Source organism: Diadema antillarum, unplaced genomic scaffold, assembly GCF_040938485.1.
Source record: "Diadema antillarum isolate AM-2024a unplaced genomic scaffold, OU_Dant_1.0 seq00000798_RagTag, whole genome shotgun sequence".
In the NCBI taxonomy this organism is placed as follows: domain Eukaryota; kingdom Metazoa; phylum Echinodermata; class Echinoidea; order Diadematoida; family Diadematidae; genus Diadema; species Diadema antillarum.
In genome coordinates this window covers 289,960-314,611 of record NW_027271682.1, presented here as the reverse complement: position 1 = coordinate 314,611, position 24,652 = coordinate 289,960, and the positions used below count along the sequence as shown (strand labels likewise).

Below are 24,652 nucleotides of genomic sequence, written 5' to 3'. Positions count from 1 at the left end.
ATTCATTTCAAGGTGTAACTGCCAAAAATTAGTTGTTACAGTTGTGTTACATGTATTTAACTTTTGAATCTAAAAGCTTGTTTTATGTGTCTAGTATCGTTCTGTGTATATGTATTGTTGTGTATGCATGATTTTGGCTTTTACTCAAGATGTATGTATTATCTGCTTTTTACCATTTTTATGTATGTACGTGGACCCCTCTTGATCAGGGTGTTTCAACCCATGAAATGGCAATAAATTCAATCAATCAATCAATCGATGACACCTGCCTTTGCAAGAAGGAGTACCCTGCCATCATAGCAACTTTCTCTGATAATTATGGAGTCAATTGATGGCCTGCGTAGTGTCACGTGGGACATGAGTGTAGTGAATAAGGCTTCAGACTCATAGAGACCCTATATAGAGACCTCGTGTTTGACTCTTGCATGGTGCATAATGTTGCAGCTTTTCTTTCCCCTCCAGCTTTCTTTGTCCCTATCGACCAAGGTTCATACTTGTGTACCTGAGGACCTGACAAGGGCGGGGATATCTCAGAGAATGGCGTTTTCACTAAAAATGATACCAAGGTATTATCAGGCCGTATCTTATTTATCTATTTTTTTTTACTACAGTATCTACAAGTATGTAGTTAGAGCAAGTTTATCATAACTACATCGAGATACATATACAGTACTCATAATGTTGAACAGTTTGGTTGCATGGATGATGTTGATTCCAGATAAGCCCGGGTTGCGAACGTCTCCCCCTCCTCCCATCCCCCCCCCCCTCCTCCTCCTCCTAAAAAACGGGTGTTTGAATATTCAAAACATGGCAAAAGTTGTGGGCGTAGAAAGCAGCAGGCCAGGCTTCAGTTTACAAGGAGGAGAGCAGGACACTGTGGAGTGGACTGGCATGGGCATCTCGCTTCGGCAATGGCCGGAAGGCATTTTCCCCATTACGCGGGGTAAAGGGGTCGACTTCCGGGGATGGGTATCTCAGCGTGGTGAGATGAACATTTACCTGGATAACTACGGCAACACTACGGCAACACTACAGCAAGTACGACATTTTTTTTTCTCGAGTGTCTTCTTAGCGATAGATATACATGCCGCATAGAGAAGATACCCTGTCAATACGCCATTCGACCAGGGATAAAGATTCGTTTAGATGAATAAACGCCAAAGGGTAAAGTCTTTTCTGGTATCACGTTTGCGGATTTAGTGCCGAAACGTATACGTGTTGTTTTGGACAGTGCCTTACTATTCCTGGTGCAAGTAGAATGCATTTTCAGGTGCCCAGTGGTGATAGTAAATGGGATCAAAATTTTGCTATTTACTCTTCAAAAAGATATCGTTGGAGCTCACTAGCATCAAACCAGAGAGGTGAATCCACCTCTCTGATCAAACAAAGGGAAGACCCTATCGTCCTACAGCTCCAGCTGGGTGTAGTAGACACTCAATAAACTAGTCACATGATCACCATCAAAGTAGTCACTGCTTACCAGAAAGCAAATACAGGTACCCAACAAGGGCCTTTGCTTACACCCTTCAAGACGTCGTGGGGATCGGATGAAGGGTTAATAAAAGGGTTACAGTAACCAACTAAACTATGCAATAAGTGTGATTTTGGATACCAGAGAAAGTGGCATCAGTTACCGAAAAGATGTATACTAATAAATATTGGTGACCTCACCAAACAAAGGAATGCCATGATCCTCAGATGAACTAACATTTGTTCAAAGGGGAAGTGATATCAAGTTATTCCCTTGAGAACGGCGAGAACATGCTTGCCGAAACGTCGGGATTGGGTAGGCCCTTTTCAGGGCCACTCACATACTCCAGAAAGAATACGTGGTGCACCGTGAAGCCTTCTACCACCCGACGTTCTACCACCACGGACACGACGGAAGCCTTCAAAGATTTCATCAAGTTATATATTGTATCAATAACAACCAAAATAGTTACTCGTGATATTCAAATCCTATCAAGTTATCCCTGTTGCAATTATAACACATCCATAGTTATGACTGAAAGCGATCCTCGTAATAAAAAATTTATTACGAGATTTAATCAATTCTTCCTAATATGCTGGCATGATATCTGAGATGATGAAAATAGGGCAATACTTACTTATGAATCGCATTTAAAAATTTTCTTTGGTGTTTTCTTATTCTTCTTGTGCTCGAGTTTTGGACGAGTTTGGTGTATTTGTAGATTAACCAGGTTTCCCTCAGTACATTGGCAGCTGCATTCTTTAACTGCAAGAGAAATGGAAAAGAGAGTGCAATAATAGGACAACCTGACCTAATTTCTCCACTGAAAATGAAGTAACGTTGCATATCATTAGAGAGTCGAGGATCACATTAATGGAATCCTTGGAAACAGCTTGTAACACGCATCAATTGAACACTTCAAAAGGTGTCATCACCTGAGCCGAAGTGGGAACAGAGGCCTGCTTCACAAAGATTGATCGTAAGATTGATCTTAAAATTGATGTGATTAAAAAAATTTGCGTTCAATGTACCATTAAATCTGCCATTTAATTCTATCATAACTATCTTTGTGAAACCGACTCACGATCAGTGTTGACCTTAAGCTCGATTCGCTGAGAAACGCTCAATAAATCGAGCATAAGATCAATCGTAATTCTTCATAAAAAACAGGTCCCTTGTATGTATATGACAACAATGTTTCAAATTGGTTTTTGAAGAATATACTGTCCAATGCAGTAACACAGATGAGACAAAATAGGTAATCTACACAAACAACATATTTGGATTTTCTTATTTTTTTTCTAGTGTAATTCCGTTTTTTATTCATTGTCTAATTTCTTTATTCGTATAATTCTATTTAGATATTCACCAATCTATCAATTAGTCTTGGCGTTTTTATGCAGTTTTCTTTTCCCCAAAAGCTTGGGGCGATCCATCTGGTTGTCATGTCATGTACTAAAAATATTTTCGATCTGAATTTCAAATTGGCTGAAAGCTTTCAAACCTCAAAGGGTCTCAGCTGTGCTTTTCTTTCCGTACCGCAGTGTTTAGCCAGAAGCCGGAATTGAGCGTCCAAACTCGGCCCGCATTCCTTATTGTCAATTGGCGTGTAGACAAGGCAATTCACAATGGCAAATGAAAGGGCTGTTTCCGTTAGAGACAATTCCGTGAGAATCAACCTGACAGGACTGTATTGGCTCTCCATAAAATGCGAGTTGTTCTCATTATGCTAACACAAAATAGATTGAGACCGTATATCAAGGCAGAATCAAGCGCGTGATGTCGAACTTCGAAATAATGACTCGATATGGGTTTGTTTCTGGAGTAACACTGCACTGCGTCCAGATAAGTATACGAGAAGGAGAAAGTGCATCCGTTCTTTGGCTTATAAAGCATTGCATTAACAATGGAATGTGGGAGCTCGATTCATACGGCTATGTTCTTGCCAAAATAGCTCCTGTATTCCTATCCACTGATAAACAACAACAACAGCAGCAGCGGCAGCAACAACAACAATACTTATTTCAGACTGGGTTTCATCGTCGGACTCGAGGCAAATTTATACGATATGTTTGATGCCCAGTGGCAGTGATTATCTCGAGTTGAAAAGCAAGGTTTGGCATTGCTTAGTCCCAACGCATCTCCGAGTAGCTACCGTAATGAACCAGCAAGGTCACAGGTTGTGTACGATAGAATTCTGTCTAATTCGAATCATTGTCATGAAGAAGTCTCCCTCCCCCACCCCCACCAAACACACACACACGGAGTCAGAAGGAGTCGAGGCGTAATGTCCCCCTCCCCCAGGACAGAGTATTCTCGTTGTTATGTGCAGCGCAAAGCCCCAGGGGAATTTTAAATCGCCGAGGACAAACTCTCAGGAAACAACTATTGTGAATGCATTCAAAGGTAAGTGGTAATGAGAAAAAAAAAAAGAAGAAGATCTGTTTAATATTCCATGTAATGAATTACAAGTAGAGAAGTAGGAAACAATTGATAGTAATAGGACGAATGGGAGAGAGAGTGAGAGAGAGAGAGAGAGAGAGAGAGAAAGTGTACAAGAGAGAAACGGAGGAGGGAATACAAGTGAAAAGACAATGAGAGAGAAAGAGAAAGATACAAAGAGGAAATAAAGGGGGAGATTGAGGGAGGACGATTGGAAGAGGTAGATGGTGATTATCTACCTATTCTCAACACTCTTCTCCAATCATAACATAACTTTGACCTTACAAGGATACCGAGGAATACACTTATTCATTCCACAGTCATCCACGAGTATATTCATGTATGCAGGTATATATTATGTATGTATGTTTGTATATATATATATATATATATATCTATATATATATATATATACATATATACATAATATATAACGGTGTATGTGTGTATGAATGCCCATCTTATGTATGCAGGTGTGTGTTTGTGTTGTATAGTTTATCAATGTATGTGTACAGTCATGTGGACAATTGAACAAACGTGTAGGGGAATGGTGATTAGCGTAAAACTTGTTATTTTCCCCTTCATTGCACGTTTCCATCTAATCATCATAATCAACCAATTTTGAACCACACACCATTTTCAAATGTTGCCGTCCCCTCCCTTTTTCTCTCGTTGCTGATGTGATAAGAGGTTGCATTGCAAGTTATGTCGATTCAATTTCATGATCAACTGTAAATCCGAAGGCCTGCAGTAATGTCCATGCTGTGTACTGTGTGTGATTGTGTGTATGTGTGATGCTTGTATCTAATCATACATATTATTATAGTCGAGCTTGATATAAAGTGTAAGTGAACGATGTCCCTATATACTAGACCTTACAATGATACGTTACCTTGTGCAATGTATTCAACTGTCGTCGATGACTCCCGATTACCAATTCTGCTCCACTAAAATCCACAATTACTGCTTACCTTATCACTATGTGGTATTCTTGTATCATATCTGCGTGTTTCTGTTTTCTTCCATTGATCTCAGAATTGCGATGAAATAAACTGAACTGAAATTGCCTCCTATGGATTTAACCATCGACTAAATCATTTCTAAGATACTCTGAACTGATCTCCACCGTGCCCATCTCTAGATAGCTCAGGGTGCGTATGGCTTCCTACAGTAACAGTTAACACCAGGGTACCATGGCAACCATCCTCATCTTCCGCCTCCTCCTCCTCCTCCTTCTCTTCCTGCTCGTACTTACTCTTTTTGTTAGTTGGTTATCCATCATGAAGTTGTGGACGTGTTTCTCCGCTCTACTCAGCTCGAGTTTGGTTGCTAGCACTGCCACAACGAGAGCAGTGCAACCCGCTCCCTGCAAGAACAGACATGATGCACAAACACAGATTTCAAGGTCTCAGTCACAGGATTAGTAGATACGATGATGATGGGGGTAATGGTGATGATGGTGATGATGATGGTGGTGGTGACGATGATGATGATGATGGTGGTGATGATGGTGGTGATGATGATAATGATGATGGTGATGATAATGGTGATGATGATGTTGATGATGATGAAAATAATGGTGATGGTGATTGTGATGGTGATGGTGATGGTGATGATATAATGGCGATGATGATGAAGATGAAGATAATTATGATGATGGTGATTGTGATTGCGATGATGGTCATGATATGATGATGGTGACAATGATGATCGTGATGATAATGATGATGATTGTAATAATGATGATATGATGATGATCATGATGATGATGATGATGATAGTGATGTGATGATGTTGGTAATGATGATGGTGATGGTGATGATGATGATGATGATAGTGATGGTGATGGTGATGATGACGACGACGAAGACGATAATGGCGATAATAAAAACAACAAAGTAGCAATAACACTGACATTTACATTATCACACATATCGAAATCGAACACGTACATTTTTAAAGAAGAAAACTTGTTTTATTACTATCGCCTTGTGTAAGACGCTAGATGAAATTCTCTATAAGTATAGGGTAAATCTCGCTGAAGAAATATGACCAAGAGAGAAAGGGAGAGAGGATGGGAGGGAGAATATTGAACAGGAATACGAAATCAGAAGAAAAACTGGGAAGCAATCTTAAAGTTTTGCGTAGATGCTGGGCTTGATAACGTCATCTCCACGCACAGCCTTCGTTTATGGAAAATTGGAAGCTCAGGCAGGATTAAGGAAAGGCTTCCATTAAGTACGGCGTGCCATTTTGGGAATGCTCTTCGACATGACGCTATCTGCATGCCATGCGTGGTTTCTCCTCTAAGCCTATCGCGACTTTGCCGTACGAGTGTGTCTAGATTTCACAAGAAGCAAAATTCTTTACAGAAAAATACAAAACGAAAGGTAACGATGATAAAGGCACAGAACAGCTGACATTCCCCGTTCCAGGTAATTTCTTCTACCATGTAGTAAGTTGCTGAAAAATAAAATGAGTGCAGAATACGTTCACATTCATTAAAATATCGAGATCCTTCTTCTAAAAAGATGATCTAACAAAAAATAAAGAACAACTTAAAAAGCATCACACACACACACACACACACACACACACACGCACAAAGGAGCAAATGTATATAAGCAAAGCTTAAGGGTTGTCCGAATCAAAGTAAATCATAAATGTAAAATTAACATACTCTGTATCATGATGTAGGTTCACTCTTTTTCCCCCTGAAAAATACTGATGGTGCCTAATTTTTTCTTTGAATGAATGCATAAGTGTGTTTTCATGCACATCAGTATGTTTGTATAATATATTATTATGTCTCCATCTCTTTATACTCATCTCTCACTCTTGCCATTATACCAGTGATGAGAGATGGTGACTTACCATTATACCAGTGATGACGGCAACTCCGCGACCACAGTACGTGTTGGGGACCATATCACCGTAGCCAATTGACAGGAATGTTATGGAAACGATCCACATAGCGTTGAGAATCTCACTGTTGTCTTTGTCGTGATATCTGTGATAGGCCAAAGGAATGGGATAGAGGTGAGAATACTCAACACGTCACGGAGACAGACATTCAGTCATAAATACACATGTCTCCCCACATCAATTTCGTCCCATGCAGATCAAACAGTAACAAAAACATACAAACAAACAAACAAACAAACTGGGTAATCCCACGTATACAAAATGACATTTACATCATAAGTGCAGTGATACGACACTCTTAAATCACTCTACAGAGTTGAGGACATTAATCTAAAGTGGTATTTCTGAACGGCATAACAAAACATTCGCATCATTTATCCTTGCTTCGTAAACATGGTGACTTCATATTTCCAAACGTGTACAATCATTATCATCATTGCATTGGATAATAAATTCAAATACTTTCATTCCTTTGGAAACAATTTACAAAGTACTTTCTTCCTGTGCATTGCTTTTTATACACAATAAAAGTAAAAACTAAAAACATATCTACGCACAAACACATACACACACACTTTACGCACACACGTACTCCATGACAAACGTATTACGTGCACACACCAACACACAACAGAGCAAGATGAAGAGAACAACAACGACAAGATTATTCAAATTCATGAAATTCTTCCGTCGAGATGTTTCCATTGCAACTACGTCGATGTAGGGCAATTTGTCAATCAGTTGCAACGACAAGATTGTCATAAAAACGGCATTAACTGAAAAGTAATGAGGGTATACTTGCAAGGTGCGAGAGATAAGAAAACACTGAAAACTAGGAATTGTAGACGATACCAATTGTACCTGATCAACAACCAGGCCAAGTAGAACAAATCAAAGTAACGAATTGTTTTGAATTATTTACAAATTCTGGATATCAACATCTCCAGAGTACTTTGAAAGTTCTTCATGTTAAAGCTTATAGTAGAGGCTACTATGTAATCCCGTGAGATTTTTGTGCCAAAATTGATTTTTTTGGCTAACTTTGTCAATTTTGGGGTGCTGAATCCAAAAAAATTTGGTTCCATTTTTTCTGACCACGTCTTCAGCCGCCATTTTGAATTTCAAAATGGCCGCCATAGTAAACTGTAATTTTATCCATATCTCATTAAGTGAGTATTATAGAAGCTTCAAATTTGATGCAAAGTGCATGGTTGTGATGTCAGACACTCTGGTGTATCTTTTTCTGATATTGTGGATTGTTTTGATACAATTTGTAGGCTGCCATCTTGAATTTCAAAATGGCCGCCATAGCAAACGGTATTTTGAACCATATCTCATGCAGTGAGCATTGTAGAAGCTTCAAATTTGGTGCAAAATGCATGGTTGTGATGTCAGCCACTCTGATATATCATTTTCTGTTATTGTGGCTTGTTTTGATACAATTTCTGGGCTGCCATCTTGAAATTCAAAATGGCCGCCATAGCATTTTTACCCATATCTCATGTTGCAATTATTGTAGGAGCATCAAATTCTCAGTAATAGACATGCTAGTGGTGCCCAACGTTCCAATAAAGCTGTTTCCTATTGTCGATCATTAGATAGGCCACCATCTTGAAATTCAAGATGGTGGCCATAGAAAAACATATGATACTGTGGTAAGCGCCCTAGATAAATTTGCCAAAATTGTCTTAGTTAGACCGAATTCACGTTCAGGTCACGCAGAACGACAGCCATCTCTTAATTCAAAATGGCCGCCATAAATTCAGACTGTAAGGACGAGGTTCCAATGATGTCATCAAGCCATCCTGAGGGGCAAAAACTTTGTGTGTGGGGGGGGGGGGGAGGGGAGGGGTCCCGTACCATTTCCCATAAGTGTGGGCAAGCGTGTAAGCGTTACATCCCACGTCCCATAATAGCGCCAAGCGGGTATGTGATTCGCTTACACGTGATTTGTTTTTGCCTCTCAGGCAAAACATTATTTGGTTTCGTGGAACCTCGTCAATAGTTACATTCAATCCCAGTTATTAAATATTTGTACAAAAGTAAGCATTGATACAATTAAAGGTGATCTTCAAAAACTTGATGCTGCCTTGAGAGAATGAAGACAAACACGGAAAAGTCTCGCAATGTCAAGAAATGCCACGGTCACCCTACCAGGCATCCCATTCACAAGCTTGTTTGTTGACCACAAAATAAAACAACTCATCAGGGAGCTCATAATTGCTGGATGTATTTCTGGAATAACACAGAATGAGTAAGGAATGCCAATGAGTAGGTTTTTCCTGATTGCCCTTGTGTGGGTCATCCTCAATTATCAAGGCTTCCAAGATGCTTACTGCTGTACCGCCAGTGACTCTAAAACTACCAAGGAGCAATAATAGCTCAGTTCTGTGGCACTTTGGATGCATAAGAATTCCTCAACAATTTAGAACTCCATCACACGAGGGTAATCTCAAAAATTATCACTGCATTGAAACTGATGAACGTGGTGTTTGGCAATCAGGTATCGGAAACATTCAAGGAGGATATTCTAGAAAGAGATGAAAATGGATGTTTTCATGTTCTTTACTAAGAATTTGTATCTGAAAGAATTAAAAAAAAAAAATCTGTCTGGGATAATATGAGAAAGGCCAGTCATTCAGCTCTTGCAATTGAAATACACGATGTAAGATTGGATCAAAAGTCACTAAGCTTAAGAAGACCACTACCTTCTTATAACACTTCTACCGGTACAACAGTCTGATAGACCTGTCATTATCCAGTCATTACTGGAGGATACAATTATCGGAAGTTATAAGTTCTGCTGTTCTATCAAGTAATTCCACAATCACTCTTCATCTCACAATTTATGGCCTTCTCCTCATTCTGACTAACAAAGGTTCATTTTTCATACCCATGCCTTAGAAACCCACAAAACTGAGCCAAATAATCAGCCTGAAAGTTGAAATACTGATCAGTCAATTCCATCTGACACAGAACGGGGGGAAAAAAGAAACAAAAGGTTCATCAAAGATGCCATGGGAGCTGTCACCCGTCACAATGAGGAAGCAGATATACTCATTCCGTTGCATGTATTAAATGCTACTTCAAGAGCAACAGGGAATTTCAGAGATATTGATGATTATTACGTATAGACACTGACATTGTCATTCTCCTAATGGATCTTTGCTTTACTTTTAATACTGCATCGCATGTTGTCTGCTCCATCACTGGAAAAGGGGAGATGATTAAGTACAATTGACAATGTTGAGAGATTATGTTCTGCAAATTGTTGCGAAAAACAAAGGTCTGCTTGGTCATGCCTTTCATGGCACAGGATGAAGTTGAAAATTTGAGGATGTCTCAAAGAGCAGATGGATCAAGAATTCTCTAAGCCTTGAATCATGCAGAATATCGAATGACACAGTCCATGCCTTCCAGAAGTTGGGCATGGATGACTTCAACCTGGACAATCTCCCGCTTTGCTTTCGTAGAGTCTTGATACAACACATCCAGAGAACAAACCTTGTAAACCTTCAAAAGCTAATTTGTGCCTCTACTATACAGGGGAATTTAATATGGTACATTGTAGTTATTTCCAGCGGATATACATAAACTGTGCAATTAAATGCTTTGAGCTTCCTACACCAACGGTAGCCATTATTCATTATCATGTTCATAATAATGACAAGAAATGCAAAAGTCATTGTTTCTGGAAGAATTTAGAACCAATTCTCCCCTGTGTACAGCCCTATATACAAGTGCTGTGACTTTAAGAACACATGCAGGGAATGAGCCTAGAAGACATTAAAGTAAATTTCCAATAAATTTTCTAGTACACGGCTAATATTGTTTATTTAAATTCTACAACCAAATCGTCTAAATGGGGGCATTTAGTCACCCAGACACAGTTATTGAGGCACTTTTGAAAGTCATTTGCTTTGACACCAGAATCACATGATTTCCCATTCACAAGTTTTACCCAAATGCAATGCTCTTAAAGGAATGTTTCCCATGGCAGCCATTTTGCATTTCAACATGGCAGTGTACCTACAGGAAGCAGTCCCTCCTATGCAATGATAACACTATTTATTGGTGTGATTGACTTACACATAGGTCCTACATGAAAGTGCTCCAGCATGCTTGAGTTTGCAGGGTAAAGATCTTACAGTACCAAATATGGGTCGAAATCATCTTGAATTTCATGAGTGGCAGCCAATGCGAATAATCCATTATTAGAGAATGTATATGATTATGTGTGTGTGTCTGTGTTTGTAAAATGATGTACAATGTACACCACCATAAACATTGATATGCCTAAAAGTTGCTTGTCGACCACAGATATTAGCTGAAAAGCAGCCATTTTGAATGATAAAATGGCAGCCTCAAAAATGATCTGCAATTTTAGGGAGGGGATCAAAGTACATCTGAATGTTCAACATCATGAGCCCGGTTTATGCCCGAAATGTGAACTTTCTGTATTGTTTACAGCATGAAATACGGGTCGAAATATACATTCTGGTATGGCGGCCATTTTGAATTTCAAGATGGCCACCTATGATATCAAAATGGACCATCATTTCAGATAAAGATGTTTCAGAAAGTATGATAGCAAACGCATGCTCTTTGCCAAAGTTAGAACCTTACACAATGCATACAATATGAGATATAGGTCCAATTACATTTGCTATGGTGGCCATTTTGAATTTCAAGATGGCCGCCAACCAAAATTATCCATCACTTAAAACAAATATGTATATATTAGCATATATGAAATCATAAGCATGCTTTTTGGCCCAAATTTATACTTTCCATAATGCTTACAACCTGAGATACAGGTAAAAGTGCATTTAGCTATGGCGGCCATTTTGAATTTCAAGATGGCAGCCCTCAAATTGTATCAAAACAATCTACAATATCAGGAAATGGTGTATCACAATGTCTGACATTATAAACATGCTTTTTACATCAAATTTGAACCTTCCATGATGCGCATATTATGAGATCTGGGTCAAAATACAGTTTGCTATGGCGGCCATTTTGAAATTCAAAATGGCGGCTGAAGACGTGGTCGAAAAAAATGGAACCAAAGTTTTTTGGATTCAGCACCCCCAAATTGACCAAGTTAGCTAAAAAAATCAATTTTGGCACGAAAATCTCACGGGATCCAATATTTCGACATAGCAGACCGTACTATTAAGTTTGAGTGTATAAAAACTGTAAGTTTGTTGTAATTTAGTATACAACGAATGTCGAAATTTGGGACCATCATAAGTGACAATGTACTGCAATTATTATTCGTAGTGCAGTTTCTGTAACATGATCGTGATAATACATGCCAATTTATCTAGTTGAATATCTATGTTTTTCTCTAAATTCATTAAATAAAGACTCTATTTTTTTAACGGTTCACAGTCATTCACATTGTGTATCAAAGATCCTACAATTATCAGATGCAAATCGTCAATTTTTATGCATAATGATTATTTTCTGGGGAAAAATGGATCGGCATACTCAAAAGAATGACAACGGTAAATACATCTCGAAATTACTGCCGAGTAAAAAGTCCTGGTAGAGCTTCTACATGACATGAGGATGTTGATGGAAAATACACACAGCGATCTAGAGATGACGATGACGAAATATAGTGATGCTCTCTTTTATTAGTATTAGTATTGCCATGGTAACGTTAGTTTTTATCTGCTACTTTCATGACGGCCAAATCGATCGAAGTGGCACAGCTATAAAACACACCATCTATAAATAAACACCAAAACTTCCTTAATCGGTCGAGCTAGTATCTGCAAGGTATTGCTAGTTAATGTTTCCAAAGTCATAATCTTTATCTTTAATACGGGGTGTTCCATTACGATGGTAAGATTATCCTTCCGTTTCATGTTCTTATAAATTTCCACTAAATTTGGCTAATCGTCGTCTAAGAGACCGGCTCTAGAACGTTGTTCTATGGCAGGTCATGCATTTACGCCTTTTGCTTTGTACACTTGCGAATCGAGCTATCCTGCGAATCGAGCTATCCTGCGAATCGAGCTATCCTGCGAATCGAGCTATCCTGCGAATCGAGCTATCCTGCTGAACGATCAGTCGTGGTGTTCACATCTCCAGAAGATTTCTTCGCATCAAGTAAGGAATATTATGTGCACCAGCGGGAAATAATATCCCCAGTCGTTCTATAAATAAGTCAAGCGCCTGCTGTCAAAAACAAAATAAACTGGCAGTCATTTTACCACATAAATGGTCGTACGTAAACATTTTGAGCGTAAATATAGACACTAATCCCTGTATCCAACAGGAATGGCGTCATAACGTTTAAATAAGCAATTTTGTTATTTCACGTGATCAATTCCAGCTTTATAAAGAACATATACTTTTTTTTGTGCGAAGGCATTCGTAGCGGGCGCCTTGCAGCAGCTGTTTTGAGCTGTCGATATTTCTGCGGGTCTTCCTATTGTGTCCATGGTCATAAAACAACCGGGAGATAACAATCAACGACCTGCTCTAAACCAACTGGTCGTTCCATCGCACTAATTAGTTTGCTTTATTTTTTTTTTCGGCTCTGAGTTTTTGAATGATGAAAATCGCCAATTGATTCACCCACGATTTCAACTGGGTATCTCAGCAAATGATGATGTCTTCCACGTGAGATGGCACACAACCACTCCGTTTCCACAGTAATCAGCTCAAAGCTCTTGAAATCATGACCTCTGATTATCTTTTAAAGACTAACTGACGTTGCCACGGAAACCGGAGGAAATCAATCGCTCTATATATCTATCTCTATGTATACAGCAGAGCTTTATTTGTTTTGCTTTGTTTTTTTTCTCTCCAAAATGAATCGAAGATCTAATGATGGCCAATTTTTTTCTGCAGACGTCTTTATAGACAAGGGTAAAAACACGTGACATTGATAACCACCGACTAAGAAGCGATGAGTAGTGGTGACGTCATAAACAGAAAGAAGTACTAAAAATTTGTAGCCATGTACCTGATTTTGCTCTGAACCTCAAAATGAAATGCAATGGGCATAAATCCTAGGTTCACAAGAAATGATAACATACACGCTCTCATTATAATGACGAAAGAAAGAAAGAAAAACTTCAACAAATTTTCCAAATCATTGTCATTATATTATAATAGAAAAAAAATAGAAGCCCACCCGAACAAGACGACAACTATGAATGGCAAGAGATATACATAATATGTATTCTGCCTTTATCTACACGGATCGTAGGTTAAGTTGTGGTTTTCCCATCAGAGAAATTTGACTATCTGGTATCAAAGGACAACTGATTGCCATCAATGTGATTCTTGAATAACATCTGTTTAAGAATAAAATCTGCACGCAAAAGAAATCGAATACAAACAAAAAATGTTGCCAGTAGTTGCGCATGCAATCAATACAACACCACCTTTGATTTCATCAGGCTTTTCATGAAATCATATTTGACGTCGTGACAGCAGAAAACAAAAAGAGAATAACCGGCAATGACATAGTTTTTATCTTTCATGTCAACCAGAACAATGCGTGTGCACAGAAGAAAACAGCCAAATAGGAGACTGTATGAGAAGACTACGAGGTGGCTATTGTTACCATGCCATGGGGATTATGGGGGGAGATTCATGAGCTGACCCAGTTCTATATCACCAGGGTGCGTCTCCCTACATGCCTGGCCATTGTCCAATGCTATTTATATATGGGTGTTCAAAACTGTATAATGCAACAAGAGGACAAGATCGTTTGTGTGTAAAAGTTATTGAAACGAGGTATGACTTGTTACGACTACTACGAAATCCTCACTGCAAAAGTACCTTTAAGACACTTTTATAGGTTTTCATTTCTTTCATATAGTTTCGAGAAAATCTGATTATAATGCCATTCAGGTTGAAAAAAAGTAATTTCCGTGTTTTCATGATTTCTCGGGGCTTAATATATTTTACAATTTCCTCTTTCATCAGGATAGATGCAACCAATCACTCCAGCTTTTGTTGTGGAATTTGATTTGTCAGAAGAAAAATTGTGAATTATACCTGTTTCGAGTCTAGGTTTGAAGTCTAATTGTGTTTGGGCATCAGATGTATATCGAAAAGTTATTTCCGTTTTCTTAGTGTGTGTGTTTTTTTAATGATCATGTTTGCTACAAGAAGAAATAGAATACGAACCTCGATTAATCAACGGGTAAACTGAACTATTCACGGTTTATTGTTATAAGGAATTTGAAAACGGAACAAAAAAAAAACCACACATCCGAGATAGGAGTTGCCTATTTCATGTAATAAGCGATAACCGTCACGAACGCCTGAAGTTAGCTTTATCAAAACCAGTCGATATCGTGGAGGATTTAATGGTCATTCGAGTCATGCCTTTCAACTTGAAAACTTCTACGCTCAGTGGTTTAAACATTAATCTAGATCGGACCAATAGCCACGTGTAAGCAACAACCAGGTTCAGGTATAAGTAAACCAGAAATGTGTGTACCCACGAAGGAGATGTTTACACACAAGTCCACTGACCCAGCTTTTATGGGCCGCCGACACAGCACGAGAGACATTATTGATGGCTAAACTGTATGCTGCGGTAAAGAGTAGGGCATGCCGTGCTATTTCCGTCGAAACGACTGGAAAACAATTCGAAGAACTGACCCCTATTTGGCGGGCACGAAGGACCCACGACGCAATGGATTTGTATGTGAGGCCGACAGGGGCATTTCCATGACACGAGATTAAGTTTCTGATCCAGCGTCTTCGAAGTCTGTTTAACTTGCTTGAAATTGCCCCTTCTGTGCCGGGAAAGGTAATAAAGCACATGTTTCTTGTATTCCGTCGTGTCACGTGCTTTATTGGATCCGAATGCATTTGGAAAACAAATTTGCGCAGTTTTGATACGAAATACTTTCGCTGGTTAGTTCTGTGTTATATACCGATGCTTTCATGGTTTTCGTGTTTCGGACTCCATTTTGTTTAACCCTTTCTGTGTTATGGACTTTGGAAAGTGTGTATTACGAACGCAATGAGTATTGTGTCCATTGACACTCAGAGCACGTAAAGGATTAAGTGATGGATTGAATATCTTGAACGTATATCAACCGTTTTATGAACTCTTTTACTTATTTTGTTCTTCGTGTAATCTTTTTTTTTTTTTGGGGGGGGGGGGGGGGCGAAGGTAAAATGGACGACTTATATCATCCGAAACATCAGAACCTTTGAAAAACCAAACAAACTTGGTAATCAATGTTCAGTGACCTTATCAGGCTTAAATCGTAAATTATGATAATCAAAGGCAGTGCCACAGGAAAAAAGTAATGCAACTGAACATGTTGCAGCCCCTTGTACACTTGTTTTTCTTAGCCCATACTATCCTTAGCCCCGAACTATATCCTTAACCCTAGTCCCGTGCTATCCTTAGCCCCGTATATATACCATCCTTAGTCCCGTACTATCCTTGGCTCCATACTGTCCTTAGCCCCGTACTACCCTTAACTCCATTCTATCCTTGTCCTCGGAATATCCTCAGCCCTTTTTCTCACTCGTATTCTTAGTACCGTACTATCGACGCAACGAGGGCATAACGAGAAATCGTGCTTGCTCTCACGGAATATCCACGCATTGTGAATATTCATGAGAAGTAAGTATCTTGCTAATGCGTATTTCAAACGTCATCGCGTCCACGTTGTGGAAATGAATATTCATGACCGTCATGCCTTGGATCGATGCAGCCCAAACTGTTTTAGTCGGTTTCCTTTAATAGTCCTATTTCTGTTCTCCTTGGCTTTCGTAGCACTGTAACTGCAGTGCTAACCCTACCAATTTGCGGTGCTATCACAGTCCTGGACTATGGCTATGGCTTGGGCTAGAAACTGATACCTAAAACAAAACAAAACCATGAGATCATAAGCGGCGCTAAGCTTAACCGTAACCGTGTCAAAATGTTGTAAAGCATCGTTCTTGAAGGTGATCATGGCCCTCTACTACCACGTCACAAGTCACTATGTTATCTTCACTACGTCATAATGAGACATGGGATGTGCTTTCCTGAGACTTGGATTTCCCATTTTTTCGTGTGAATCTTTCGAGCGATAGCATGACACTTGATAAGAAATTCGGAGCGTGATGTGCTACGGCGGAGCTGCAAATCTATGCGAATATAATATGCCCATAGCTGTAATATATATTACGCTTCGTGAGGTATTTTTTCCAGTTCTTTTTTTTTATACTCTAAGAAAGGGAAGAATAAAAAGCAACACAATCCCAGGCGAGTGCAAAATAGATTGAAGACACGCGCTACTTTGTCTCTTACGATTACAACGATTGCCTGTCCATAATGGGAATAGGATGCAGTGGATGTGGAATGCCTTGATATGGAATGAAGGAAGGCACGAGAGGAGGGAATGGCGAATGGGTGAAGTGATAGGGAGGGAGGGAGGGGGGGGGGGGAAGAGGGTGATACGAATGGGGAGGGGTCGTGGCGTATGGGCCCAGAGGAGGTAACTCCTACGAAAAGGGAAGAAATATAAGTGGCGCAACTAGTGAGAAGTACATTATATGACTCGCTTAACCCCTTGTGTGCTTTGCGTGCATGTTAGCACAGAAAATCCCATAGCATTGTACACACTGTCCAAAATCCCTCTCAAGAAAGGGTTAGAGGGGCTACTTTAAAAGGGAAATGCACATTGACGAGAATAATAATGTTATTATGAATGAATAAAAGGGTGAGGGTTTGGAACGGGATGCAAAGATATGGATGCACGGGATACAATCTTTCTCAATTTTAAGTTTTGTTTTGTTTTATCTTTTTTTTTAACAGGGAGGAAACATTATTTCAGTCTTTAATGGGGTTGATTTTACCGCAAAGATAAAGTATTGTGAGTTTCTGGTAGTGAGGAGGACAGGGTATTACGGTTATACGAATACTCAATAGTTTTGATAGTACAATCGCTTGAAGCGGAGATTATACTGATTCGTTGTTTATTTTCATGAAAAAGAAGGATCTCCTGTGGACTTCATGTAATGTGGAATCTGCTAAACGGAAGACGTAAAATGCCCAATTGCATGAAGTATAATAAGGTGTTCGCAATGGAGAAATAGAAACATATAAACAAATAGTGACTAGTATACTTTCCAGATTCCATGCGAACGCTGCTTCTTCATTTAAATTAAAGTAAGAGGTCCAAATTTTAATCTTGCGGGAAAGAAACGGTTAAGATGTTGCGCACGAACAAATTCCCGACTGTCCTATCTTCTCTGCAAGAGGTCCCCCTTTTCCAGTCCTCACTCCTTTTCCCGCTGGGCATGGAGAGAGACGTTCGTAGCTAACCTCCACCAGTAAAACTGGTTGAGGTTCAGCTGAGATTCGAGAGCAGATTTTCACCGTTTTCACGCACACGCACGCAAACACACACACACACACACACACACACACACACATACACACACACACACGAAGAAAGACACATACATACGTACAGACACAAACACACGCGCACACACACACACACACACACACACACACACACAAACAGAGAATCGAAATCTAACTCGCTACCATGTCAATAGAGACAGCGCCAGCGGCAGAGTGAGTCGTGCAGTTCCGGGGGAAAAGACAAACAAGCCTATCATTCGTGAAACCAATCTCGCACCGGGTCTGGGAGAGAAAGTGGAATCAGTTTCCTCTCTCCTCCTCCCGCTTTCTCCCAACTCACTTTCTTTAAAAGATTGCTTCACGTTCCCCCTTTTCCCGTCTTGTGTATATAATCAAGGCGCAAAGTGCAAGAATAGGTTGGAAAAAAATGAAAGTGTTGAAGGTGGCAGGTGAAGGTAAAGCGCCATCTTAATAGAAGTCGCCACCTATAACAGTAAGAAAAAGAAGATAATTATGGAGGGGGGGGGGGTAGACGCAACAAACCAAAGGGGGTGACACAACCTACGATTAACTTCATTTTCATGTAGCTATAACAATCAAACAAACAAACAAACAAACAAACAAACACATAGGAAGAGGATTCTGGCGTAAATCAGGTGGAGAGGGAGGACGAGGAGTTGGCTGAGGAGGCGGCGTTGGGGCTATTTGGAAGACATTACTGTGAGAGTTGATTCTTGGCGTCATACCTTTCACACACGTGCATGATCCAACTAGCCAGGATCCAAAGCGTGATGGTTACTACGAGGAGCACGGTGCCGGGACAGATCGTCATCAGCGTCTTCATCACGAACCGCGTGTTGAAGTTGATTCGGTTGAGTGCCCCGATGCTCCGCGACGACGCGTCCGTAAAAAGTTTACTGTGTAACAGCATTACTCTGCAAATAGAAGCATTAGTCACGATAGACGTTTTTCAGTCGTTGACTTTTTATTCAATACACTTTTCTCTCACTATTACACATTTGGATTTAGAAAAAAAAGCATTGAAATACAAAAGGGACAGATCCCTGTTTAACTCTATTTAACCCTGTTCGACTCTTTCAGTCTACATAATAGTAATAATTGTATCTACATATTGAAACATTTTAATGTGAGCATCATCAACATAAGAGCTAATATTGTCTTTACTAAATCTACTGAAACGCTTTAGAATGAAACTAAGCGGGATGTTATTTTTATGCAAGCATTTGTCCTCGAATGACGTCACTGCAACCTGAGCTGTATGCTCATATTGACAAAGCCACAAGGGTCGATCCATATTTGTCGATCTTCTGACGTTCAACAGGTTATATCTTTATCATTTGTTTGATGTTGGTCTACATCGGATTTTCCACGGGATTGCTATTCTTGATTTAGCTTATACAACAAAATGTTTCACTCGAAATTTTCATTCTTCGTTTTAATCTGTAATTATCAAATAAAAAAGGTCTGGATAAAACGAACGCCAAGTATTTGTGCGCAATCCACTTTAATACGCTGGGTGTCAGTAGAGTGATAATCACGTTAAACAGACAGAAACGCTCTTTTCTTGTAGGTTAGTCGACAAATACAGATCTGAAGTAATCATTTTGGTTATCATTTTCTTCATATTTATGTTAGGTCGTTTATTTAATTTTTCATATCAGGTTAGGGTTAAAAAAATGGCAGAAACTGAATAAAACTTAGCAAACATCGCCCTCTTGTGTCAAATAAGGAAACACGATGACATCTAAAAAATAATTTCCTGTCCATTTCTGTCAGGATCATGCGCAGTACACAATGTGTTTGCCTTTAGAAGTGAGTCCTTTAAACCATTGACTACGTTCATATAAACAAGCAGAATTTATTCAAAACGAAAGGGTTTCATTCTTGACAGCACACGCAAATAAATTCCTCAACATGTGTTGCACTGCAGATCAAAAGATTTACGATAGGTATTACTATTTAGCAATATTTTATAACATGATTTGTTCTGAATATTTACCTGCAAATAAGATAGAGGCGTGAAAACATGGGTATTGAAAGGACAATATCGACGTCGGCAATGGCCGAGCGATCTTCGTGCGTAAAGGCCCATTGGGTGGTCCACTCAAAGGTATAGTGGCCGGGGATTGGGTGGACAGCGCAGATGACCATCTCCGCCGTTATGAGCGCCACTCTTGACCACGTCATTGCTATCCGCCACTCGTCTGCACAATTATCTACCAGGAATAGCTGCAAGAAGTGAGAGTAAAAACAGAGAAAAGAAAAAGGTAGAAATTTGAAACTTTGGGAGAACATTCATTTCCCAAGCAGCTTGACAGCCTGCGTGAATCTAAAAAAAAAAGAAGAAAGAACAACAACAACAACAACAAGGCTTCATTATACTTCATCAGTTCATATACAAATACAATGTAAATCTTTTCCTTCATAAACTAAATAAACCAGGTTTTAAAAAAAAAAAATCAGTGAAGGGCTTTAACACATCCACGCCAAACTTCAACTACTTTGCTTATCAGATTATTCGTGAATATTTGTCACAGCCATTCTGCAAATAACACATACAAGATTGTATGATGTTTGATACAGATATCAGCTTGGATTCATTGGTCAATTAAAGGTGACTGGTGTCCCTTTGATAAAAGTTTTGTCCACAATGGAAATGACAGTTTTTGCGGTACTTCTTGAAAGGCAAACTTGACCATCTGCGGCCAGATGAATTGAGGCTATATAACATTTAGCAACTGTACCGAACAAACACATACTTATATGAGCTAGCAGAATGGTCGTTTTTGATGAAAGCTTTATAGAGTCAGTTCCTAGTCTGCGTGGATTAGATTTAGCACTATCGATGAGCCTTTCGTCTGCTACTCATTACAGTTGATTGACTACACTGTCTGTCACTGCGACATTCGAGTCTTCAAACTGCTGGAAAACACTGTGTGGTGGTGCAGAGCTCATAAAATGCGCTTGCTGTTTGGCAATAAAGAGGACTTGTGCTCAAACCGCGAATCCGAGAGAAGTGAGTCAAAAGGTTCTCGTAGAGAATATCCTAATAATGTTTTAAGACCAGCATTAAATGCATCCACCCTATGACAAACCTAATTGGAGACCTATATCTACAAAGAAAATAGCGAATACACATTAATGGAAGAATAAAATCATCGTATAACAATAAAATGATAAATTGATATGCCAATGACTGAACTGCAATAGATTTGACTTAACTGCACGATTGGCTGATAAATAGCTATTCAAGAAAAGTGTCTCATATATCAAACACTCCTAATATCTTCACACACAGCTTGATTGAACAGGAGATTTTGTCATAATAAGGCTAACCATAATAAAAGTTCGATGTGATGGACATAGTGCGCCTTGTTGCGCCACAGCGTTGTCCATCTCAGCATAATGGTACTATGTACACCCTGCAACCGTCTGTTTCCGGGGACTTTAACGTCTAGACCCCTGCAGCCGCCCCTTTTCCGTACCCCATGGTGAAAACATCTGTCGCACGTGTCAATATATTTTTCACACCCTTAGAATGTCTGCTCCACTCTCGACATAAAACACGTAGAAAACCAAACAAACAAATATCGGTGCCATCCGGTCTATTTTTGCATTGACTATATAATTATGACAAACGTACTAGAAAAGAAGCACACGTATTTTTCTTTTCCCGAGAATTTTTCTTCGTCTACTTCTCACATTATTGCTATTACCTACATAAACATCAGTGCGTCTATTTTCCTAAAGCAGCCGAAAATGAGTTTTTGTAGTGAGTGACAAATTAATTGCCTGCTCCGGTGGATCTGTATTTCTCATATTTCATTCAAAATGCTTCATTTATCGTTACCATGGAAACAATATGTTCTTCAACTCGGTTACTCCTTATGTTTTGAGCGACTTTTTTTCTGAAAATGGTCTCATGATTACTGTGACTGTAGTGGAAAAGGTTGGCGTGTTTTCTATTTGTATGCTTGTCTTCTCTTTCTTGTCTGTCTTCCTGTATTAAAGTCCTTATGAGTTTGATTGACAGATGAAGCAGTTTCCATGGTGCAAAGGACTTATGAATCTCATAAACTTAAGCAATTACTATAGAAAGGAAATCTATACCATGCTAGAGCATAAAAAAAATCTGAATAATGTAAAAGTTCTGTCCTTCTCTTTATTCCAGCTTTGAAACACTGACGTGCATACATTATGTGTATAATAAACGCATGAAATTGCACAATCTTTATTTCGTAAATACCAAATCCTCATGTATTATACATAATACAATATGGAATCTCTTCCCTCACATCGACGCTCGTGTGTTTATACATGTGTTTATGTATGCATGTATATATATAAATGTATATATATATATATATATATATATATATATATATATATATATATATATTATATATATATATATATATAAGTGTGTGTTGACTATACAATAACCACATACATAATCATACACGCATGTGTGTGCATGTGTGTGTGTGTGTGTGTGCATGTGTGTGTGTGTGTGTGTGTGTGTGTGTGTGTGTGTGTGTGTGCGTGTGTGTAAGGTAAGACCTTGCTTGAAGGTTGCCCTTGTCTGTTAGACCAAGTGACACGGAATGCCATGCCAACAAGCTTTGTATATGCCAGCTCATTGTCCTCACGTGTACTTAGTTTGATTATAATCTGCCATATTCATTTCAGGATGGTCTGGGGGTGACATAACCCAGTTTGAGCGAAGTGACACGTTCGGTAGAGGAAGTCCCTATACAGAGAACACATAGAGGTGACAATAAAGGCGGCAGGGTCGTTGGGAAGAAGTTGGAAGAGGGATGGGGGCCCTCAATTTTGTAAAGACAAGCTGGCACAGTTTCGTCAACAACTTGGCAGGCATTTTGAACAACACTGCCATAGCAGGAATGGCAAGTGTGGTTCATTTTCTCTGACTTCTGGCAAGCACATCATCGAACTGAAAAAGACATCCAGCACACTACTCAACGTACGACCTGACGACACAGTATAACAGGGTCAAATACATTCTTTCTCTTCTTTAAAATGAAGTATAATAATCAATAATCAAATAATCAATAAGCATGCTGCCAGTGTGATATGATACGGATCCTGTGCATTCAGCTCCAATACCGAAAAACAAAAAAACAGAAATTGAAATGAAAACAACAATCAGATAGGCATTGTACAGTGCTCCTAGAGGAAATTCTACTGAAAAGATATAGGCGAGCATGTGCACATAGTCAAACGGGGGAAAAAAATAGGCCTATGTCACAAAGGTTTGGACAACACCAAAACCATAATGTTCCAAACGTGCCGTCTCTATGGTTACGTCGAAGTTCTGATGCCGCGCGCGGCATTGAGCACGACACGCTATCCAGCAATCTGGGACACACATTGCTGTAGCTACAAAACATGACACGCTGATCGGACTGAAGCTGTATGTTTGTTTTGCTGTCTCTTTTATTTCGTCATGGAATCGAGGTTTTCGTAGTACATGTACCGGGCTATCACTCTTTTTTTTTTTTTCTTCTTTTTTTAGACTTAGACTAGGCGGTCTGGAAGATGAATTAAAATGGAAAAGCCACATTTATCGAACCTGTCAGAAAGGGTTTTATCACTCCAACGATGATTAAGAGCTGTCACCAGAGTTCAGTTGCTATGGTTACTGTTCGCGATTCGCTGGGCACTCTGCTTAACTCTTTTCGTGCCCTAAGTGTCGATTGGCATTGAAAATCCCATAGTGTTTACACACTGCCAAAACTCCATGACACAGAAAGGGCTTAAAACGCGAGAACTCATCGTGCACAGTCATAGCATGAATTCTCAGAATCAGATGTTGGTCACACAACCTACGATAATTTACCTAAAACACATTAATTTGAAATCCGTCTGAGAGAAATCATCCAAGTTTGGCACCCTTTTATGCATTTATTTTAATTGAACAACGGGTACGTGACTTCGTACTTTATTCAAATGCGTCAAAGACGCCTGCTCGTATTATCTAGTTTTGTAACATTAAGAACAACAATGTTGTACATTTAATCAACTGTCATACCGCTAAATACTACTTCATGACTTTGTTCAATGGACTTTCTGCTATATTCTTGTATGAAATAGGAATGCAGAAATTAAATCATATCAAATCAAATCAAATTTTCAGTGACCGCCTCAGGTGTTGTAGTCATGCCATCTTTCCCCTTGAATAACGGAGCATGAGATACAGATAAACTAGTAAAAACATTATCATGAAATCAAGGGGAACGCAGCCATAAAGTGGAGTCTTTCGACACACCTTCGTTTTAAAACTCCAAGCTAGCGCGGAATGAGTCTTTTATTGCATACATCACCTATACAGTATACAGTGGTGGAGAATGACATCATTATTAGGGACAATAATAGAAACATGAGCAAAGAGAGAGAAAGAGGGCGAGAAATGGAGTGAG

At 39.3% G+C, this 24,652-nt stretch overlaps 1 protein-coding gene across 3 annotated transcripts in view; it reads right to left on the bottom strand.

Moving 5' to 3' along the window:
- LOC139739347 (uncharacterized) overlaps positions 1 to 24,652 on the bottom strand; it is a 206,430-nt gene that overhangs the window by 13,518 nt on the left and 168,260 nt on the right. For all 3 annotated transcript variants that reach the window (XM_071649962.1, XM_071649964.1, XM_071649963.1), the window contains exons 4-8: positions 20,212 to 20,441; positions 18,938 to 19,126; positions 6,788 to 6,923; positions 5,169 to 5,279; positions 2,109 to 2,236 (exon numbers count right to left, since the gene is read on the bottom strand). In XM_071649962.1, the coding sequence (XP_071506063.1) occupies positions 2,109 to 2,236; positions 5,169 to 5,279; positions 6,788 to 6,923; positions 18,938 to 19,126; positions 20,212 to 20,441 (794 nt within the window). The remainder of the gene's footprint in view (positions 1 to 2,108; positions 2,237 to 5,168; positions 5,280 to 6,787; positions 6,924 to 18,937; positions 19,127 to 20,211; positions 20,442 to 24,652) is intronic.